Source organism: Argopecten irradians, chromosome 10, assembly GCF_041381155.1.
Source record: "Argopecten irradians isolate NY chromosome 10, Ai_NY, whole genome shotgun sequence".
NCBI classification, from domain to species: domain Eukaryota; kingdom Metazoa; phylum Mollusca; class Bivalvia; order Pectinida; family Pectinidae; genus Argopecten; species Argopecten irradians.
Window position 1 is genome coordinate 40,201,953 of NC_091143.1, and position 17,803 is coordinate 40,219,755.

The 17,803-nt window shown below is 35.0% G+C and overlaps 1 protein-coding gene across 1 annotated transcript; it reads left to right on the forward strand.

Moving 5' to 3' along the window:
- The first annotated feature begins 2,266 nt into the window (after window positions 1–2,266).
- Window positions 2,267–12,819, forward strand: LOC138333890 (ficolin-3-like). Its single transcript, XM_069282535.1, has 3 exons — window positions 2,267–2,672; window positions 5,651–5,815; window positions 9,045–12,819. Exons 1-3 carry the CDS (start codon window positions 2,567–2,569, stop codon window positions 9,296–9,298), a joined length of 525 nt encoding a protein of 174 aa, XP_069138636.1. The 5' UTR covers window positions 2,267–2,566; the 3' UTR covers window positions 9,299–12,819.
- The last annotated feature ends 4,984 nt before the right edge of the window (window positions 12,820–17,803 follow it).

Genomic DNA, 17,803 nt, shown 5'->3' on the forward strand with positions numbered 1-17,803 from the left:
CTGAAAAATTTAATAAATTACAACAGTTTTTACTCTCATTACACCGTACATTATAATATAAGAAATCATTAAACGCATAATGGAAGACAATACAACAAGAATTCCACGGAAGTGGATGTGTCGCCTGCACAGCATCACAAAAATAGTTATTTACAGTTGAAAATATTGTTAATAATTTAGGTGAAGAAATCAAGTTCCATAACTCTTGCAAATATTGATGGATTTTGAAAAGAATCGAAAACATCTAAGATCCCATTGATATAAAGCAATATACCAAATTTTGTTGGAATCGGACAATAAATACTAATGTTTTCAAGCGGAAGCCACGTTTCGACTATTTTAAGGTCCCGTAACTCTTGCAAATATAGACAGATTTTGACCAGTATCGAACCAATCTAAGAAATCTCATTAATATAAAGCAACATACCAAATTTGGTTGAAATTGGACAATAAATATTTAAGTTATCGAGCGGAAACATGGATTTTTCTGTATTGATGATTTTAAAGTCCGTAACTCTTGAAAATATTGACGGATTTTGACCATTATTAAACTCATCCAAGATCTCATTAATATAAAACAATTTATGAAATTTGGTTGAAAATTGGACGATAAATATTTAAGTTATCGAGCGGAAACCATGGATTTTTCTGTTTTGACGATTTTAAAGTCCCGTAACTCTTGCAAATATTGACGGATTTTGACCATTATCAAACTCATCTGAGATCTCATTGATATAAAGCTATATACCAGATTTGGTTGAAATCGAATAATAAATACTTCAGTTATCGCACGGAAACCGTTTCCCGGACGCCGACGCCGACACCGACCACGACGACGCCGACGACTGCGCCGAACGCCCGACATGAGTGATACTTAAGAGTCGCTCTTGCGGGTTGACAGGCCGAACAACAAAACCCGCATGGATAAAAAAATAACTTACAAAAAGAAACGCAAAAAATAGCATAATTAAGTCTCATAACGCAACAATATATTTCAGTCTTTTGCATATTACAGTAGTTTATTTCCCTTGCGGTGTAGTATCTACTTATTATTTATGTACGTAATTATTTGTTGAGCCCAATCTCACCAGACGGAGTTACAACTTAATATCAAGCAAGCTCAAACGCTTCCTAAATAAGAATATAGTTGTAGCTAAGATGTTGAGGATAGAAACTGTTTGCTGGACAAACTCCAGACCACCAATGTCTGTTACTAATATATCTTAGTGCATTTGATAGCATTATTGAGACTCTTAAATTTATAAAAATTTGGTTATAGCTTATATTGTTTTTCTTCGACTGTTTTCACAGAATAAAACAATGAGACATCAATATTACCATTTCATGTTTTAGATACATGTTCGGATGTAGGCGATGGGTACCAATCAGGTATCTTCGAAGTCACAGCTCAAGGAAAAAACGTACCTGTGTAACTGCGATATGGAAACAGAAGACGGACCATGGGATCGTAATTGTTATATTTCATTTTTGTGTCAGATATTTCATTATGCAGTCGTTCCATTGTTTTGCTTCACAAATAGTCATTCACAAAAAGATAGGATTATCAAATGTTAATCATGTAGATTTGACACTGATACAAAAACATAAGCATGGTCCTTAATTGATAATGATGAACATTTGCAACGTTTGAAAATGTTACAATAAATAGCAAATGAACATATCCTGTGGAAAAGTACATAACCCCCAAGATCTGAATTATGTAAAAATTGTGGAAATATTCAATGCTGATATGCATGCATATATAAGTGATATAATTTTTCAAAACGGGAAAATGATATTTACCTGAAACTCGAGTCAACGAGTATAATATTAAATGAATATCGTTACATTTAAAATTATTTATGGACTTAAAATGATATTGACAAAAAAGATGTCACAAGACCGATATGTGTCTGAAATACTAAGAAATTTGTCACGTCTTATAAAATTGTTTTTGTAAATTGGTATTTAAAGTTCTTAACTTATAAGTACATATTTTTATATTTTCTTTTTATATTTGATTATTTTCGGACCTATGCATTTGTCAAAAATCGATCCGTGTTTCTAAATAATAATTGTCAAATAATTAAGAAATCCATGAAAATATTTCTCCTAGAGTATGAAATTAAAGGCAGGAATAACGACACTTTTAATGGTTAATGCTAATAACTAACAACTATATAAACAATCAGAAATACCGCTAGACCTTTCGTTCTTATATATCAAAAAGCCCGAGACTGACTAAATGACATTTGGATGAGCTACGTCCGATAGGGCGGAATTTGCTCTCTCCTACATTGCTAACAATGAAAATTTGTGTTCCATTTTAGAAGAAATTGTTTCCAAGAACACTAAAAACCAAATTTAGCTGTGAAGTGTTTGTCGATATAATTATAATATATAATGATTCATTGCATTTTAATGAATGTCATAAGAATATTGAAATTACTGTTTAATAAACTAACCTTTCTTGCATTTTTATTGCAATCGTAATATTAAAGAACGTATTATCTGATACTGTTTATTTCACCGTAAGTGTTCATGCCTAAGCGTAAAGTTTCATGATATGTTACAGGTGATACAGAAACGAACAACTGGGGATGTTGATTTTTACCGTAACTGGTCTGACTACAAGAACGGATTTGGAGATCTACAGGGAGAGTTTTGGATTGGTAAGTTTGCATAACTTTAAATATCAATATATTTTGTATTCAAGTATTATACACATTTTACAACATATATTTACATAATCAATATCACCACATCTAAGTAAACGAACACTTAATGTACAACCCCAATCATTCTAATAATGGCATATTAAATAGCATTACATGTAACAGTATGTAAGTATGCATAAATAGGCAACACAGTTTACTTAATAAAACAGTAGGGATGAAGTTAATAAGTAAAAAAACTAAGAATCATCAAATTCATGCGTTTTATATAAACAAATGCTGGATAAGCAGCGGCCAATAAAATGCTTACGTGGTTGTGGAGCCTCCTACCTACAATCCGGTACAATCCCACAACTGAATGTTAAAATTATTCATAACAAAACATACAGTATAACCTCTCTAACTCGAACTTGCATTCCTCGAACTGATCGCATGGTCCCGACCGTGCCCTTATATAATTTATGTAATAAAACCCCGGATAGCTCGAACTGCTATTCGTCGAATACTCCTCATTCCTCGTATTTGTAATTGACATATACTCTAAAATTCATAGTTTGCAACCTTTAAATGTTCCGGTACGCTACCTACAATACCATGAACGTAGTAATAATGTCTGATTGATTTTCACATAATTACATAAATGCTGAATTTTGTATACGTAGAAAATAGGCTTGCAGTACTCACAGAACTAATTGTAAGCTGCCACATAATACATATACACTGCATAAGAGAACAACCAACTAAATAATTTTACATAGACAACAGTGTCAAAATTTGTTTAAGTTGTGTAATGTATTATTAAAAAAGTTGAATATTAGTAAGCTATTGTGTTCTATAATTAAACTCTATGTTCTCATATAACACTAGATAGAAAAAAGTTTGCGTCCTTCAGCTCAAAATCCAACCATGGTACCTTTATTGAAATCAGGCGCATTTTGCACTAAAAAATCCTGAAATTCTAATGTTTTTTCCAATTCATTATCAAAATTTATATTTTGAACCTGAATATCGATATGAAATTGCAAATTCATATCATAGCTATCAAGGAATAAATACCTGTCAGAAAACATTTTTATTTTTGAAATTCATGATTAGCCAGGCAATCAGCTGCCAGGTTAAAATTCTAAGCAAGGTAAAGTTGGACAGTTATTCGTTATTCTATCCTGGGCTCAATCTTGTATACACAGGGGCCATTTCGAAGGTCTATTTTTCATTTAGTCGGTTGTTCCCTATATATATAATGAATACTTAAAGTTGACAATCCAAGTTAAAAAACATGCGTTTGAGATCACATATTATGTAATGAAGTAACATTATCTTTCAAAAACCGTTCCAGGGACATCCTCTGGTTACACGCGGAAATGGTGGTCTTCAACAAAAAACAATTCTTGAAATCTTTTATTCTTTTTATTCTCAGTTAAGGATGTATACCTCTGAGAAGTCAAAATTTTCTTGTATTAAACTTTTTTTCTCATATAGATTTTTGGAAAAAGGAGTTCATACCATAAAAGAAAATGAAAGAAAAAACATATGTCCGTGTGCTCGTTTTTGAGCTTTTGTCACTCAAAGACACCTAGTTGACAAAATATTGGATTTTATGGGAATTTTGGCGTTTTGACCATATAAGATAGAGATTAAAGCCATAATTTCCTAATGAAGTGTTTAACATGTATGAATGTTTGTAGAATTCATTTTCTAGTAGTCTTCTTTAAAAAATATACCAGTTTTGATCAATTAGACTAATATATTTTCTCAGAATAACAACTTATGCTACCCCTACCCCTTAATTTTGTGCTACCAAATGCACCATTTTCAGCCATTTTTGCCAAATTTAACCCTTTATAAAAAAAATTCTGGTATTAAACTTTTGTTATTATTTTGCATATCAATAGGGAAACGGTTGTGCTTTCTAAATCAGGAAGAAAAATTGGGGGTCCGTGTGCTTACTTTTTTGCCCCATTTGAATTTTTGTTATTTTTCATTATTTTAGAGTAAAAAATAAAAGTGCCCAAATTACCATTAAATGTAAAAATAAAGTCACAAAAGTGTATCGTTTGACATATTAATGCTAAATATTTTAATTACTACGAACCTAGTAACGATTTGCAACAAAAATTAGCTAAATACAGCTAAAAATGCCGGCGCAGTAATGATTTAAGTAAAAACAATTTCAGTAAAAAATGGTAAAACTGTGGCTCTACTTGAAGCAAAAAAGACACAATTTCAAAATGGCCGCCAAATGGGCCATTTCTTAAAATCCCCGTATAAAAAAATCTACTAAAAATAGAAATGTAATTTTTTGACAAAATTTGCATCTGGCAACTTGCTACAGATACTGATAAATTATATTTGAAAATCTCATAACTTCTTTGGTCTATGTTGAAACGAGACTTCAACGGGACCAAAACCTCAGAAGAATACATCCTTAAATAATTTTTAGCTTGAATTGCCAGTTTTAAACGATAAAATACAAATTATTCGCTATAAGACACATCTTTTTCATAATAAAAATGTTAACATATACATTTTTCTTTGATAATTGTTGATGTTTTTTATGGGTTTCAAATTGATTTTATTCCTCAGTGAATTAGAGGGATGCCAGGGTTGAGACCCTGGGTTCATCCCTCTTACAAGGAGGTCTCTCTCACGTCTTTACCTCAATCGCTGTCGTTTCGTCACATTCAATTTGCTCCATTCATTCTCCAAACTCATCCATGCAAATACAAATAGAGGTATATAATTTTCAATTTAGTAAAAGATTTGTTCTTGCATGTATGCATGTAGTAATTCAAAATTTATGATGTTACCTATTCGTTAATTTGACATTTTAAATTTTAGCTAAAAAAACAAACAAACAAAAAACAAAACCAAACAAATGAAAAAAATGAAAAAATAAAAGTTAATGACATAACCTTGAAAGAGCAGACAACTCTACTGTAACATTTGTATATAAGTATTTTTATTTTTTTTCCAAGGTAACGACAATCTCCACCTGCTGACTACAACCCCGAGGATCCTCCGAGTAGAACTGGAGGCATGGGAAGGAGACACAGGATATGCCCAGTACTATACATTCCAAGTGGCAGATGAAAGTCAGAATTACAGACTTCTCGTACAAGGGTTTTCTGGAAACTTATCTTGTAAGTCATTTTTTAACTGATACAGGAAGACCATATTGACATAAAAGTAAAGCGTTATAAAAACAAGAGGCCCATGGGCCTTAACGGTCATCTGACTATTGGCACAATACAACATAGTCAATTAAAGATTTTAGCCATTTTGACCCCTGCGACCTTGAATGAAGATCAATGTCATCTTTTTAAAACAAATATGGTAGCCTTTCATCCTAGCATGTCACAGGCCCAATATCAGGTCTCTAGGCCTCTTAGTTATTCACAAAAAGTTATTTTAAGATTTTAGCCTATTTGACCCCTGTGACCTTGGATGAAGGTCAAGGTCATTCATTTGATCAAACTTGGTAGCTCTTCATCCCAGCATGTCACAGGCCCAATATCATGTCTCTAGGCATCCTAGTTGTTCTCAAGAAGTCGTTTAAGGATTTTAACCTATTTGATCCCTGTGACCTTGAATGACAGTCAAGGTCATTAATTTGAATAAACTTGGTAGCCCTTCATCAAAGCATGCAGCAGGCCTAATATGAGCATCCTAGATCTTTCGGTTCTTGAGAAGAAGTTGTTTAAAGATTTAAGCCTATTTGACCCCTGTGACCTTGAATGAAGGTCAAGGTCATTCATTTGAACAAACTTGGTAGCCCTTCATTCCAGCAAGTGGCAGGCATAATATGAGAACCCTGAGCCTTTTGGTTCTTGACAAGAAGTTGTTTAAAGAATTTTAGCCTATTTGACCCCTGTGACCTTGAATGAAAATCAAGGTCTTTCATTTGAACAAACTTGTTAGCCCTTTATCCCAGCATGCTACAGGCCCAATATCAGTACCCTGGGCTTTCTGGTTCTTGAGAAGAAGTTGTTTGAAGATTTTAGCCTTTTTGACCCCTGTGACCTTGAATGAAGGTCAAGGTCATTCATTTGAACAAACTTGATAGCCCTTCATCCCAGCATTTCAGGGGCCCAATATTAGGTCTGTAGGCCTCTTAGTTATTTACAAGAAGTTGTTTAAAGGATTTTGGCCTACTTGACCCCTGTGACCATGAATGAAGGTCAAGGTCATTTATTTAAACAAACTTGATAGCCCATCATCCCAGCATGCTACAGGCCCAATATCAGTACCCTGGGCCTTCTGGTTCTTGAGAAGAAGTTGTTTGAAGATTTTAGTGTTTTTGACCCCTGTGACCTTGAATGAAGGTCAAGGTCATTCATTTGAACAAACTTGATAGCCCTTCATCCCAGCATGCTACAGGCCCAATATCAGTACCCTGGGCCTTCTGGTTCTTGAGAAGAAGTAGTTTAAATATTTTAGCCTTTTTGACCCCTGTGACCTTGAATGAAGATCAAGGTCATTCATTTGAACAAACTTGATAGCCCTTCATCCCAGCATGTCAGGGGCCCGATATCAGGTCTGTAGGTCTCTTAGTTATTCACAAAAAGTTATTTTAAGATTTTAGCCTATTTGACCCCTGTGACCTTGGATGAAGGTCAAGGTCATTCATTTGATCAAACTTGGTAGCTCTTCATCCCAGCATGTCACAGGCCCAATATCATGTCTCTAGGCATCCTAGTTGTTCTCAAGAAGTCGTTTAAGGATTTAAACCTATTTGATCCCTGTGACCTTGAATGACAGTCAAGGTCATTAATTTGAATAAACTTGGTAGCCCTTCATCAAAGCATGCAGCAGGCCTAATATGAGCATCCTAGATCTTTCGGTTCTTGAGAAGAAGTTGTTTAAAGATTTAAGCCTATTTGACCCCTGTGACCTTGAATGAAGGTCAAGGTCATTCATTTGAACAAACTTGGTAGCCCTTCATTCCAGCAAGTGGCAGGCATAATATGAGAACCCTGAGCCTTTTGGTTCTTGACAAGAAGTTGTTTAAAGAATTTTAGCCTATTTGACCCCTGTGACCTTGAATGAAAATCAAGGTCTTTCATTTGAACAAACTTGTTAGCCCTTTATCCCAGCATGCTACAGGCCCAATATCAGTACCCTGGGCTTTCTGGTTCTTGAGAAGAAGTTGTTTGAAGATTTTAGCCTTTCTGACCCCTGTGACCTTGAATGAAGGTCAAGGTCATTCATTTGAACAAACTTGATAGCCCTTCATCCCAGCATTCCAGGGGCCCAATATCAGGTCTCTAGGCCTTCTGGTTCTTGAGAAGAAGTCGTTTAATTTTTTAGCCTTTTTTACCCCTGTGACCTTGAATGAAGGTCAAGGTCATTCATTTGAACAAACTTGATAGCCCTTCATCCCAGCATGTCAGGGGCCCAATATTAGGTCTGTAGGACTCTTAGTTATTCACAAGAAGTTGTTTAAAGGATTTTGGCCTACTTGACCCCTGTGACCTTGAATGAAGGTCAAGGTCATTCATTTAAAAAAATTTGATAGCCCTTCATCCCAGCATGCTACAGGCCCAATATCAGTACCCTGGGCCTTCTGGTTCTTGAGAAGAAGTTGTTTGAAGATTTTAGTGTTTTTGACCCCTGTGACCTTGAATGAAGGTCAAGGTCATTCATTTGAACAAACTTGATAGCCCTTCATCCCAGCATGCTACAGGCCCAATATCAGTACCCTGGGCCTTCTGGTTCTTGAGAAGAAGTAGTTTAAATATTTTAGCCTTTTTTACCCCTGTGACCTTGAATGAAGATCAAGGTCATTCATTTGAACAAACTTGATAGCCCTTCATCCCAGCATGTCAGGGGCCCAATATCAGGTCTGTAGGTCTCTTAGTTATTCACAAGAAGTTGTTTAAAGGATTTTGGCCTATTTGACCCCTGTGACCTTGAATGAAGGTCAAGGTCACAGATGACCTAAAATGAAAGTATGGGAAAGCAAATGTAATTTTGTCTCAGTCCAGGGCCGGTTTTTCGAAAATTTAAGTAATTGTTTTTCACACTAAAGTTCGGCGAAAAACGTCTGATTTTTCGGAGTCAGGCTTTACACATATGTTGTTTTATTCTTTCTCACCTACCCGACACCAATATTTATCAATATCAATAATGTTATATTTCAAAGCATTATTTCTCATCAAAGTGTGTCAATGTTAATCTGATATACGCCGCTTTAACTTTGCAGTATCATTATTGTAACGCATTCCCTTTTTTCAATTATGAGAAATATTATTTAACTATCCTAACAGTAAATCCGATCAAACACTGCATTCAAGTGCATTTAACAAGTAATAAAGATGTCGAAATACTAATTTGTGTTCTATATTTGTGATTATTTTTACAAATAAATAGATGATGCCCTGAGCCACCACAGCGGCGCTACCTTCACTACATACGACAGAGACAATGACCAAAATAATCATGATAACTGTGGCAGTCATTGTCATGGTGCTTGGTGGTACATAGACTGCTACCAAAGCAACCTGAATGGAGGACAAATCCAATATGACGGTCATCAGGACTGGCATGGGATTGTCTGGTGGTTCTTCCCGGTACCTGGTAGAAATAATCATCCCATAAAGAAAACCAAGTTGATGATTCGATAAACAATTGAGTCGATGTCTCTTCGACGTAACTTATTTGTACAAATGTTCTTCTTCCAATGTAATAAGATATAACAAAAAACACTTCAGACTGTGTCTATTTACATCATATGCAGTAATTAACGGACTTCATCTGATAATACTAGTATCGATGATACTTGAAGACGTAAGTTAAAAAGTATGCATTTGAGATTAAAACACCTATACTAAGTCGTTTTCGAGAGACCCTCCTGTCATAGAAAACAAGTGTACTTTATTTTTACCATAACATCAAAGGAATGCTTTTTAAAGTTGTGTTGTCTATGACTTCATCTTTTTAATAATAGAAAAATAAACATTTAAAATGTGTTACATATGTTTTGCTTTTAAACTTTTCATATTTGCCGACGTTTGCAAAGTTCATATTCGCAAAGTTATTAATTAAATTTAAATATTGATTTTTCTCATATACACGTTTCAAATCTCCGAGCTGTTCCGATCTATTCTAGTATGCACGGGTATTTATGATGTTGGTCACGTGATACGGCTTGGAAAGTTCCGATATATACGTTATCACCGATGTCGGTTAAAATGAAATATAAACTTTATTAATTTTACATTAATTGCGAAACAAGTTATACAACTTATGCAAATCACTTTCGATAGCCCAGAGGTACGCACGCGTCGGATAGATGAACCCTGACCTTTTCGCGATCGGCCGGTTATGCTTCGGTCACAACCCCTTTCGATTAGGCTTAGGGCGTACTCCCGGCATAGGTTTTAGTCATTTTGGTCTGGATCCCGGCCGGACACCAGACATGGCCACGACTTTCATGCATAATCGGGGAGGTTCCTGTCTCGTAGATTTTCATAATCGGCAACATATCCTTCACGCATTGTTGAGTATCGTCCGATATTCGGCCGGGAATCGAGCGGCAATCACACCGCCCGACATTGGATCGGGCCTGGTACAACTATCGTTCGTTATCCGTAAGATATTCGGGCGATATTTGTACGATGTCCGGTGAAAAGGCCGTATATCGCCCGAACATCATATGATAATCGGTCGATTAGCATTATGTGTTCGGTCGATATTCCCTTCCTCCCCGGTCCCAAAAAAAATTCTCTTTCGAAACAGACGCCGTACAATTACGGCACGGCCTCTTTTTTATGTAAATGATGTGTGACAAATTTTTTGATCAGTGTTGTCCGATGTCGGAAAAATGGCAAAACCACCGGTGTACCCCCTATATTCCCGGATAGCGGCCGATCATGGTGATTCAAGCATTAGGTGAAAACAAGCGGCTTAACCACTACACCACCAGATTACCCTATGTCGGTTACGTGGTGCAAATCTGGTTTCCGATACTACCCGAAATAATTTAAACATGACTTTGATCTGTGACCTCTTTAAAAATGCTTGACATCGCTTCCCTTTATGTAAATGGTGCTTTTATGGACATGAAGCATCATATCTTTGTATCCATATTGACACATTGTATGGTTTGGGAGAAAATAACAGGAAATACAACACATATTCAACATAGTGCGCACTACATGTAGGAAAGGTCTGTATCTAATTGCGTTCATACCATCCTAACGTAATCAGAACATTGTACAATCCATATTTATTCATCATTTGTCTGTTTTAGCATCTTCGTTATTTATGTTAAATAGCAACTCTTTATTGGTATTTTGAAATCCGTCAACTATGAATGAGGAAACTGTGTTTAACGTTTTATTTTAATTATTCAATTAGCTTGAAAGGAGCGTTTTTATTGGTTTAAAAATTACTGAATCTGCCCATAAAGGAAAAAATGACGTCGCCGTTTGAAACGTCGCTTCAGATTGGTTGAGATAAGAGCGTAATGATTTCGTAGGAAAAAAAAGAGTTACGAAATGAATTTGAATTATAAGGATTAGTTTGAATCGATTTTTTATTTTGTGGATATATAACAAACACATTTGAGTGTTCTCTCATCATAAACCGCTTCGCGATTTATTTAGAGAGCACTCAGATTTTGTTTTATATGTCCATAACCTAAAAATCTATTCAAGTTAATCCTTAATTGTGAACTTTCAATTTTCTCCTGCTTTCTTTCTATTTCTATTAAGGGTTAGTCGAATTTGCAAGACTTACTCTCACGTCGGTCTGAGCTTGATTTATCCGCTACATGTAGTGTAATACATCGATCGATAGCTGACTTCCTCAGGTAATACATGGGGGAGAAACTACGTCACAAACATGGTTATCATTGCAATCAAAATGGCAGAAAATTGTTCGCTTCAAGGTAAAAAATGGTATGCTGTGTCACCAATAACGACAATCTCAATAAGACAATGAGTGCACCGTACCCCGGACATTTCCGTGTAACTGTAGCAAGTGTTATTTGTGTTATAAATCTCTCCGTTTCTTCAAACACTCCAACACAATATCAAAATATTGCATGATATCGTTAACACAATCAAGCATGGTTTTGTAAATAACCCAAATTTCTGCATATTTCCGATGTCGCATGTTGAATACTTTGTTATATGATGTTGCATATTGTAATTAATCACCGTTTAATTTTGAATTACGTATATAATCCAGAGCAAGAAGCTTTGTATGAAGAGAGGGGCTGAATAATCAATTGATCAGGTCCATGTACATGTGCACTAAACTGGGAATCAATGTAACCGTGACATGTATCATTAACCAAGTTAGAATCCTCATCCGAAAATGAGTGCAATTTTGAACTGTACTGTGGTGCTAGGACTATCATCATTATTATCAATAATTATCAGCTCATGTTTGCAGTTATTAATGCAAAAAAAAATGAAAATGAACAAATATTTTTTGTATATTGTGCATTCACTTCTAATACGTGTTTAATGCAATCCTGGGAGAATTATTAGGTCGACTGCCTGTGGTCATGTTTACCTATTTTGACTGGTTCTTGAATTGTCTGCAAGTTTAGAATGTCTTCGAAACTTACGCGATTGACAGATTTCTCCCAAATTTGGCTTGAAGAAAATTCGAAATAATGCAATGCAAATTTAGGCTCATTTGGAAATAGCTATATTTCTTTTAGAATACGTTTTTTTCTGGATCCTTCTACAAGATGTAGTTAGAAGCTCATTTATTTGCATGACAAATATAATAAAACAATCTGTTACAAGTGGAAGAAATTTGTTATTAAACTTTTTAAAGTCATATCCTGGTAAATGCACAATTGAATACGCACAGCAAAGCAAGACAATCAGAAACAAGGAACATGTAACATTAAAATTATAATTATTTATATTGTATGCCTGGTAATGAGCCACCTCCATCTTTTTCATAATTCCTACATTTGTGTTCCGATTTTTATCTAATCTCATACATTAGCCCCCTGTGCTTCTTGCATGATAAATTGTTTAATTATTAATGATAATTATAATGTCTTGTGTTTCAAATTGTCAAGCTTTGATCCACAGTTCCAATTGTTTATTTTACAATGTGAAGTCGGGAAAGACGTAAGTATTTGGTAATGTTCTTGTTTTGCTAATAAATGTTACTCCGATAATTAATTGGTGTATGCTATTTATTTTTTTGAATGTTGTTAATTTAAACAACACACATTACCACCAGTGAATAGAAACCTCCTTGTTAGGAAATGCTGTTACAAAATTGTGTATACACAATGTACAGCAGGACTGATAAATGCGTGGTCTTTATAATTTTGAAGATGATGCACCATAGTCTAAGAATGACACCAATTGAATATTTAGATCAAAGGTCGAGGTCACGTAAGCTGAAATGTTACCAAATAGTACTGTAGAGTTTTTACACAATAAAAGCTTAACTGTTCAATGAATCTTCTTTACAGTAGAATGATTACGTAACCATAGTTCAGAGTGACACCTGTTGAATGTTGATGTCAAGATCAAGGTTACAGAAGCTGAAATGTTGCACAATAATAGATGAAATTATGTACCATAATCCTGAGATGACGTATATTTAATATCAAGGTCACAGAATCCGAAATGTTACCAACCAAAAAATAAATGATCTGTATTCACAACAAAAGCAGAATCATCCATTTTTTCATATTTGGTAGAGTGATGTACAATGAATATGCATATTATTCAAGTAGTTATACAGTTCACTCGCTGGCTTTCCATGCAATCAGAATTATCGGGGGTGATTTTTTTTATCTTCGGCCAATTCTAGAGCTCTCATGGGGCCATATACTAAAACTGATATGTTGTGTCTAAATTGCACCTCTATGATCTGTACAGTTTGCTATAAGAGTGTATGACCTAGAAGCCACTTCAAGAGTACCTTACAATTACAAGCGAAGAAATTGATGCGAGCATGATCTAATGATGATGCCTATAAATATTCACAGAGGCTAAAGTATTGGAAGATGTAAGGTCATTGTCATAGGTCAAGGTCACGGCAGCTGATATTATGATACATACATCAGAATTATTAACCATCAATAGTACTAGTGTGCAAACGTCATGTAATGAAATTGCAACAAAATTTCATCCGTAGAAATAGTGTTCAATAATTTTTCATTGATTGGATGCAGAGATGCCATATCATTTTACTGACTTTCTTGTTAGGATAAAAGAAACAACATCATAAATAAATGACTGCATTTACATATATATTGATTTTTTGAAAACAATTAAAGGGACAATTCGCTCTAAGACTTCATTAAAAATTGCACATATTTCGGAAACAAACCAGTTCTAATGGAAATTAGATAAGTTGGTTTTACTGTGATATGTCAGAAAAGCCCACTGCAGTCAAATGTATGTGAAATGTTCAATCGCCATTACACATAGCCTTGTTTACCGAACCCTGACCCTTGCCTGTGTAGTAAAGCATTTTTTGTCTAGAACTACTCAAATCGCTCTTACAGTTGTGGTAACATTATTAGATGCATGTTCTTGTCTAAAAATAATTTCATCAACTCCTCAGTGGTTATGTATTGCATTTGTTTAACGTGCGTGACTTTGACTCGGGTAAGGGAACAGCGTACATGTTGTATCTGCTTAATCGTGTTGATCAACGATCTGGAATTTCAATGGTATTAATCAAAATACTTAACAGTGTTGTGGAATTTGTCCCTATTTCTTGTCGTATGTTTCATAAGGACTGTAGAACAATACATTAATGTCATATTTTGCTTCGTGGTTACATGTATGTAACGAATTAGCCTTACTGAATTGTCCCTTTAAGCGGAAAAAATATAATTGTATTGCAAGAAAGCATGCGTCATTCGACAATTCAATGCAAATAAGATTTTTTAACTGCCATCTAAATGCATTATTTTATGTCAACTTGTATCTATGGGCAAAATGATGGTGTTTCCATATACTTAGATAAAACAAAAAAAAATGTTTGATGTAACCAATTGGTATTCTCGTTTACGTGGTAGGCCGACTCTAATGTACTGCATTTCTTCCAATAAAGAACTATCTATAAATGATATAACAAATTCCATCATATTTTACTTTTACTAAGTATTATTCATGCAGTATTAAAAACCAGCTGAAACGACATGCTAGACTTGTACTATAAAGTTGGTTTAAGTCACTGCTACTATAATGCCTTTTATAGTAGGAAAAAAGAAGGCTACATGACAAAATGATGTAACTTGCCGTTACGTACTGTACTTATATAACTTTTTATGTACTAATTAAGATTGGGCGTATCTCATTAGTCTCATACATAACCGCAGTTTGCAATCAATTTCGGCAGAGTTGAATCTTCAATTTTGTTTAAGGCATTCACTATGGCTAACTCTGTAAATGAATAAGTAAACTCTTCAGTTTCTATCAAGTTGTTTCTCATCATATGAAATATGTATTCACACACGTTGAACTCTGGACTGTATGGTGGCTGAAATAACAAGGTGATATTTCTTGTAGCAAGCATGTTTCTCAAAAGCTGTTCTCTAAACTATCTAAAATCACACAATCACCATGGGCTACCACAGAGTTTCCTTACTGGTTTGTCTTCTACATGAGTTCATCAAAAAAGCTGTTCTCTAAACTATCTAAAATCACACAATCACCATGGGCTACCACAGGGTTTCCTTACTGGTTTGTCTTCTACATGAGTTCATCAAAAAAGCTGTTCTCTAAACTATCTATAATCACACAATCACCATGGGCTACCACAGGGTTTCCTTACTGGTTTGTCTTCACATGAGTTCATCAAAAAAGCTGTTATCTAATTTATCTAAAATCACACAATCACCATGGGCTACCACAGGGTTTCCTTACTGGTTTGTCTTCTACATGAGTTCATCAAAAAAGCTGTTCTCTAAGCTATCTATAATCACACACAGTCACCATGGGCTACCACAGGGTTTCCTTACTGGTTTGTCTTCACATGAGTTCATCAAAAAAGCTGTTATCTAATTTAAACTAAAATCACACAATCACCATGGGCTACCACAGGGTTTCCTTACTGGTTTGTCTTCACATGAGTTCATCAAAAAAGCTGTTATCTAATTTATCTAAAATCACACAATCACCATGGGCTACCACAGGGTTTCCTTACTGGTTTGTCTTCTACATGAGTTCATCAAAAAAGCTGTTCTCTAAGCTATCTATAATCACACAATCACCATGGGCTACCACAGGGTTTCCTTACTGGTTTGTCTTCACATGAGTTCATCAAAAAAGCTGTTATCTAATTTATCTAAAATCACACAATCACCATGGGCTACCACAGGGTTTCCTTACTGGTTTGTCTTCTACATGAGTTCATCAATAAAGCAGTTCTCTAAGCTATCTATAATCACACAATCACCATGGGCTACCACAGGGTTTCCTTACTGGTTTGTCTTCTACATGAGTTCATCAAAAAAGCTGTTCTCTAAGCTATCTATAATCACACAGTCACCATGGGCTACCACAGGGTTTCCTTACTGGTTTGTCTTCACATGAGTTCATCAAAAAAGCTGTTATCTAATTTATCTAAAATCACACAATCACCATGGGCTACCACAGGGTTTCCTTACTGGTTTGTCTTCACATGAGTTCATCAAAAAAGCTGTTCTCTAAACTATCTAAAATCACACAATCACCATGGGCTACCACAGGGTTTCCTTACTGGTTTGTGTTCTACATGAGTTCATCAAAAAAGCTGACTAACTCTATTGTATTTGAAGGTTCATCTAATTTATCGTAATAATCCACAACAAAATATCCATATGTATTCACACTGGTCCATTCAATTAAAAATCAAAATCAAGATACTGAATCTAACTTTTAATATTATAAGACTCTTTCATATGTGGATATGAAGGATAAGGATATTCTACCAGAGGGTCACAAAATGTAGTAAAACCCGAGGCTTGCCGAGGGTTTTGCAACATTTTGTGATCCCGAGGGTAGAATATCCCTATCCTTTATATCCATTTATGAAAGAGTATTTTTCTTTCATACCTCGACGTTTTATTGCAATTTTACAACTATAATATCCCGGCATTTTGAAATAGAGTCGAAGAAATTTTCCATACATGAAAAATTACGTGATATTTTCAACCAAAATTCCGTTGTTTGCATCTTTTATAGTAAAACCAGTCAAGTTTGTAAAAAAATGTTTAAATTTTACCGAGGAAATAGAAATTTCTTTGACGACGTGACGTCATGAGGCTTTATTGCATGGGTAGCCATGCAATACAGCCTCAGGCGGCATGAGTGCATTGCCCTAGACCAGCCAGTATTACATCCGTAGGTATGAAAGAAATTATGTATATTTAATGTGGTATCGATCATGCTCTCCTCCTTTGAATAGCAAGTAACATTAATTGAATATTAATAGTACTGAAGTGCTGATCTTTCCCCAACCCAATTATTATGTTATATTATATTATGTATGCGCTGCCTTCATATCACTTATTGGATCCACGGGAAATGTAATTAACTGTATTTTATTATGATATTGCACCTACTCTCATTTATCCTTGTACTTTATTAAACTGCCTACATACGGATCACATTATGGAACGGTTGGAAATTAACCAACTGATATTCAAGATACGACATGTTCGTGTAGTTATAACCTAGGACTAGCACGAGCGATTAGACTAAATTAGTAATGCAGCCAGAAGTAATTAGCTTCTGACAGATAGGTATAAAATAATCACTAATCCCATCAAAGACAGTGGCACCGACGTCTGACTTCCGTGTACATGTAAAACGAACGCTCAGTGATAACTCATCTTTGGTTCCAATTGTAAACTGGACTGACCTTTATGTGCTCCTAGGTACATAATCGACATTAACTGTGATTCTATTATGCGCATCAATGTCATTTGGTAAAACGGCATTACATGAAAATAACGTCAAGATTTGTTAAATTCGAAATTACATGTTACATGTATTTTACGGTTCGTCGTATATGGCGACATCCTTTTTTAATTTTTTTCTTTAAGCACTTTCCTCTTTCTACCGCCTCCCCCGATATCCTTAACACTTTTGATCTTAAGAGGAGTGTTTAACCATGTTTTCTATGTTCTGTCTCTTCACTGAGACACA

Coding starts and splice junctions, on each gene's coding strand:
- LOC138333890 (XM_069282535.1), top strand. CDS start 2,567: ATGTTACAGGTGATACAGAAACGAACAACTGGGGATGTTGATTTTTAC. Junction 2,673..5,650: donor ACAGGGAGAGTTTTGGATTG/GTAAGTTTGCAT, acceptor TTTTTTTCCAAG/GTAACGACAATCTCCACCTG. Junction 5,816..9,044: donor GTTTTCTGGAAACTTATCTT/GTAAGTCATTTT, acceptor ACAAATAAATAG/ATGATGCCCTGAGCCACCAC.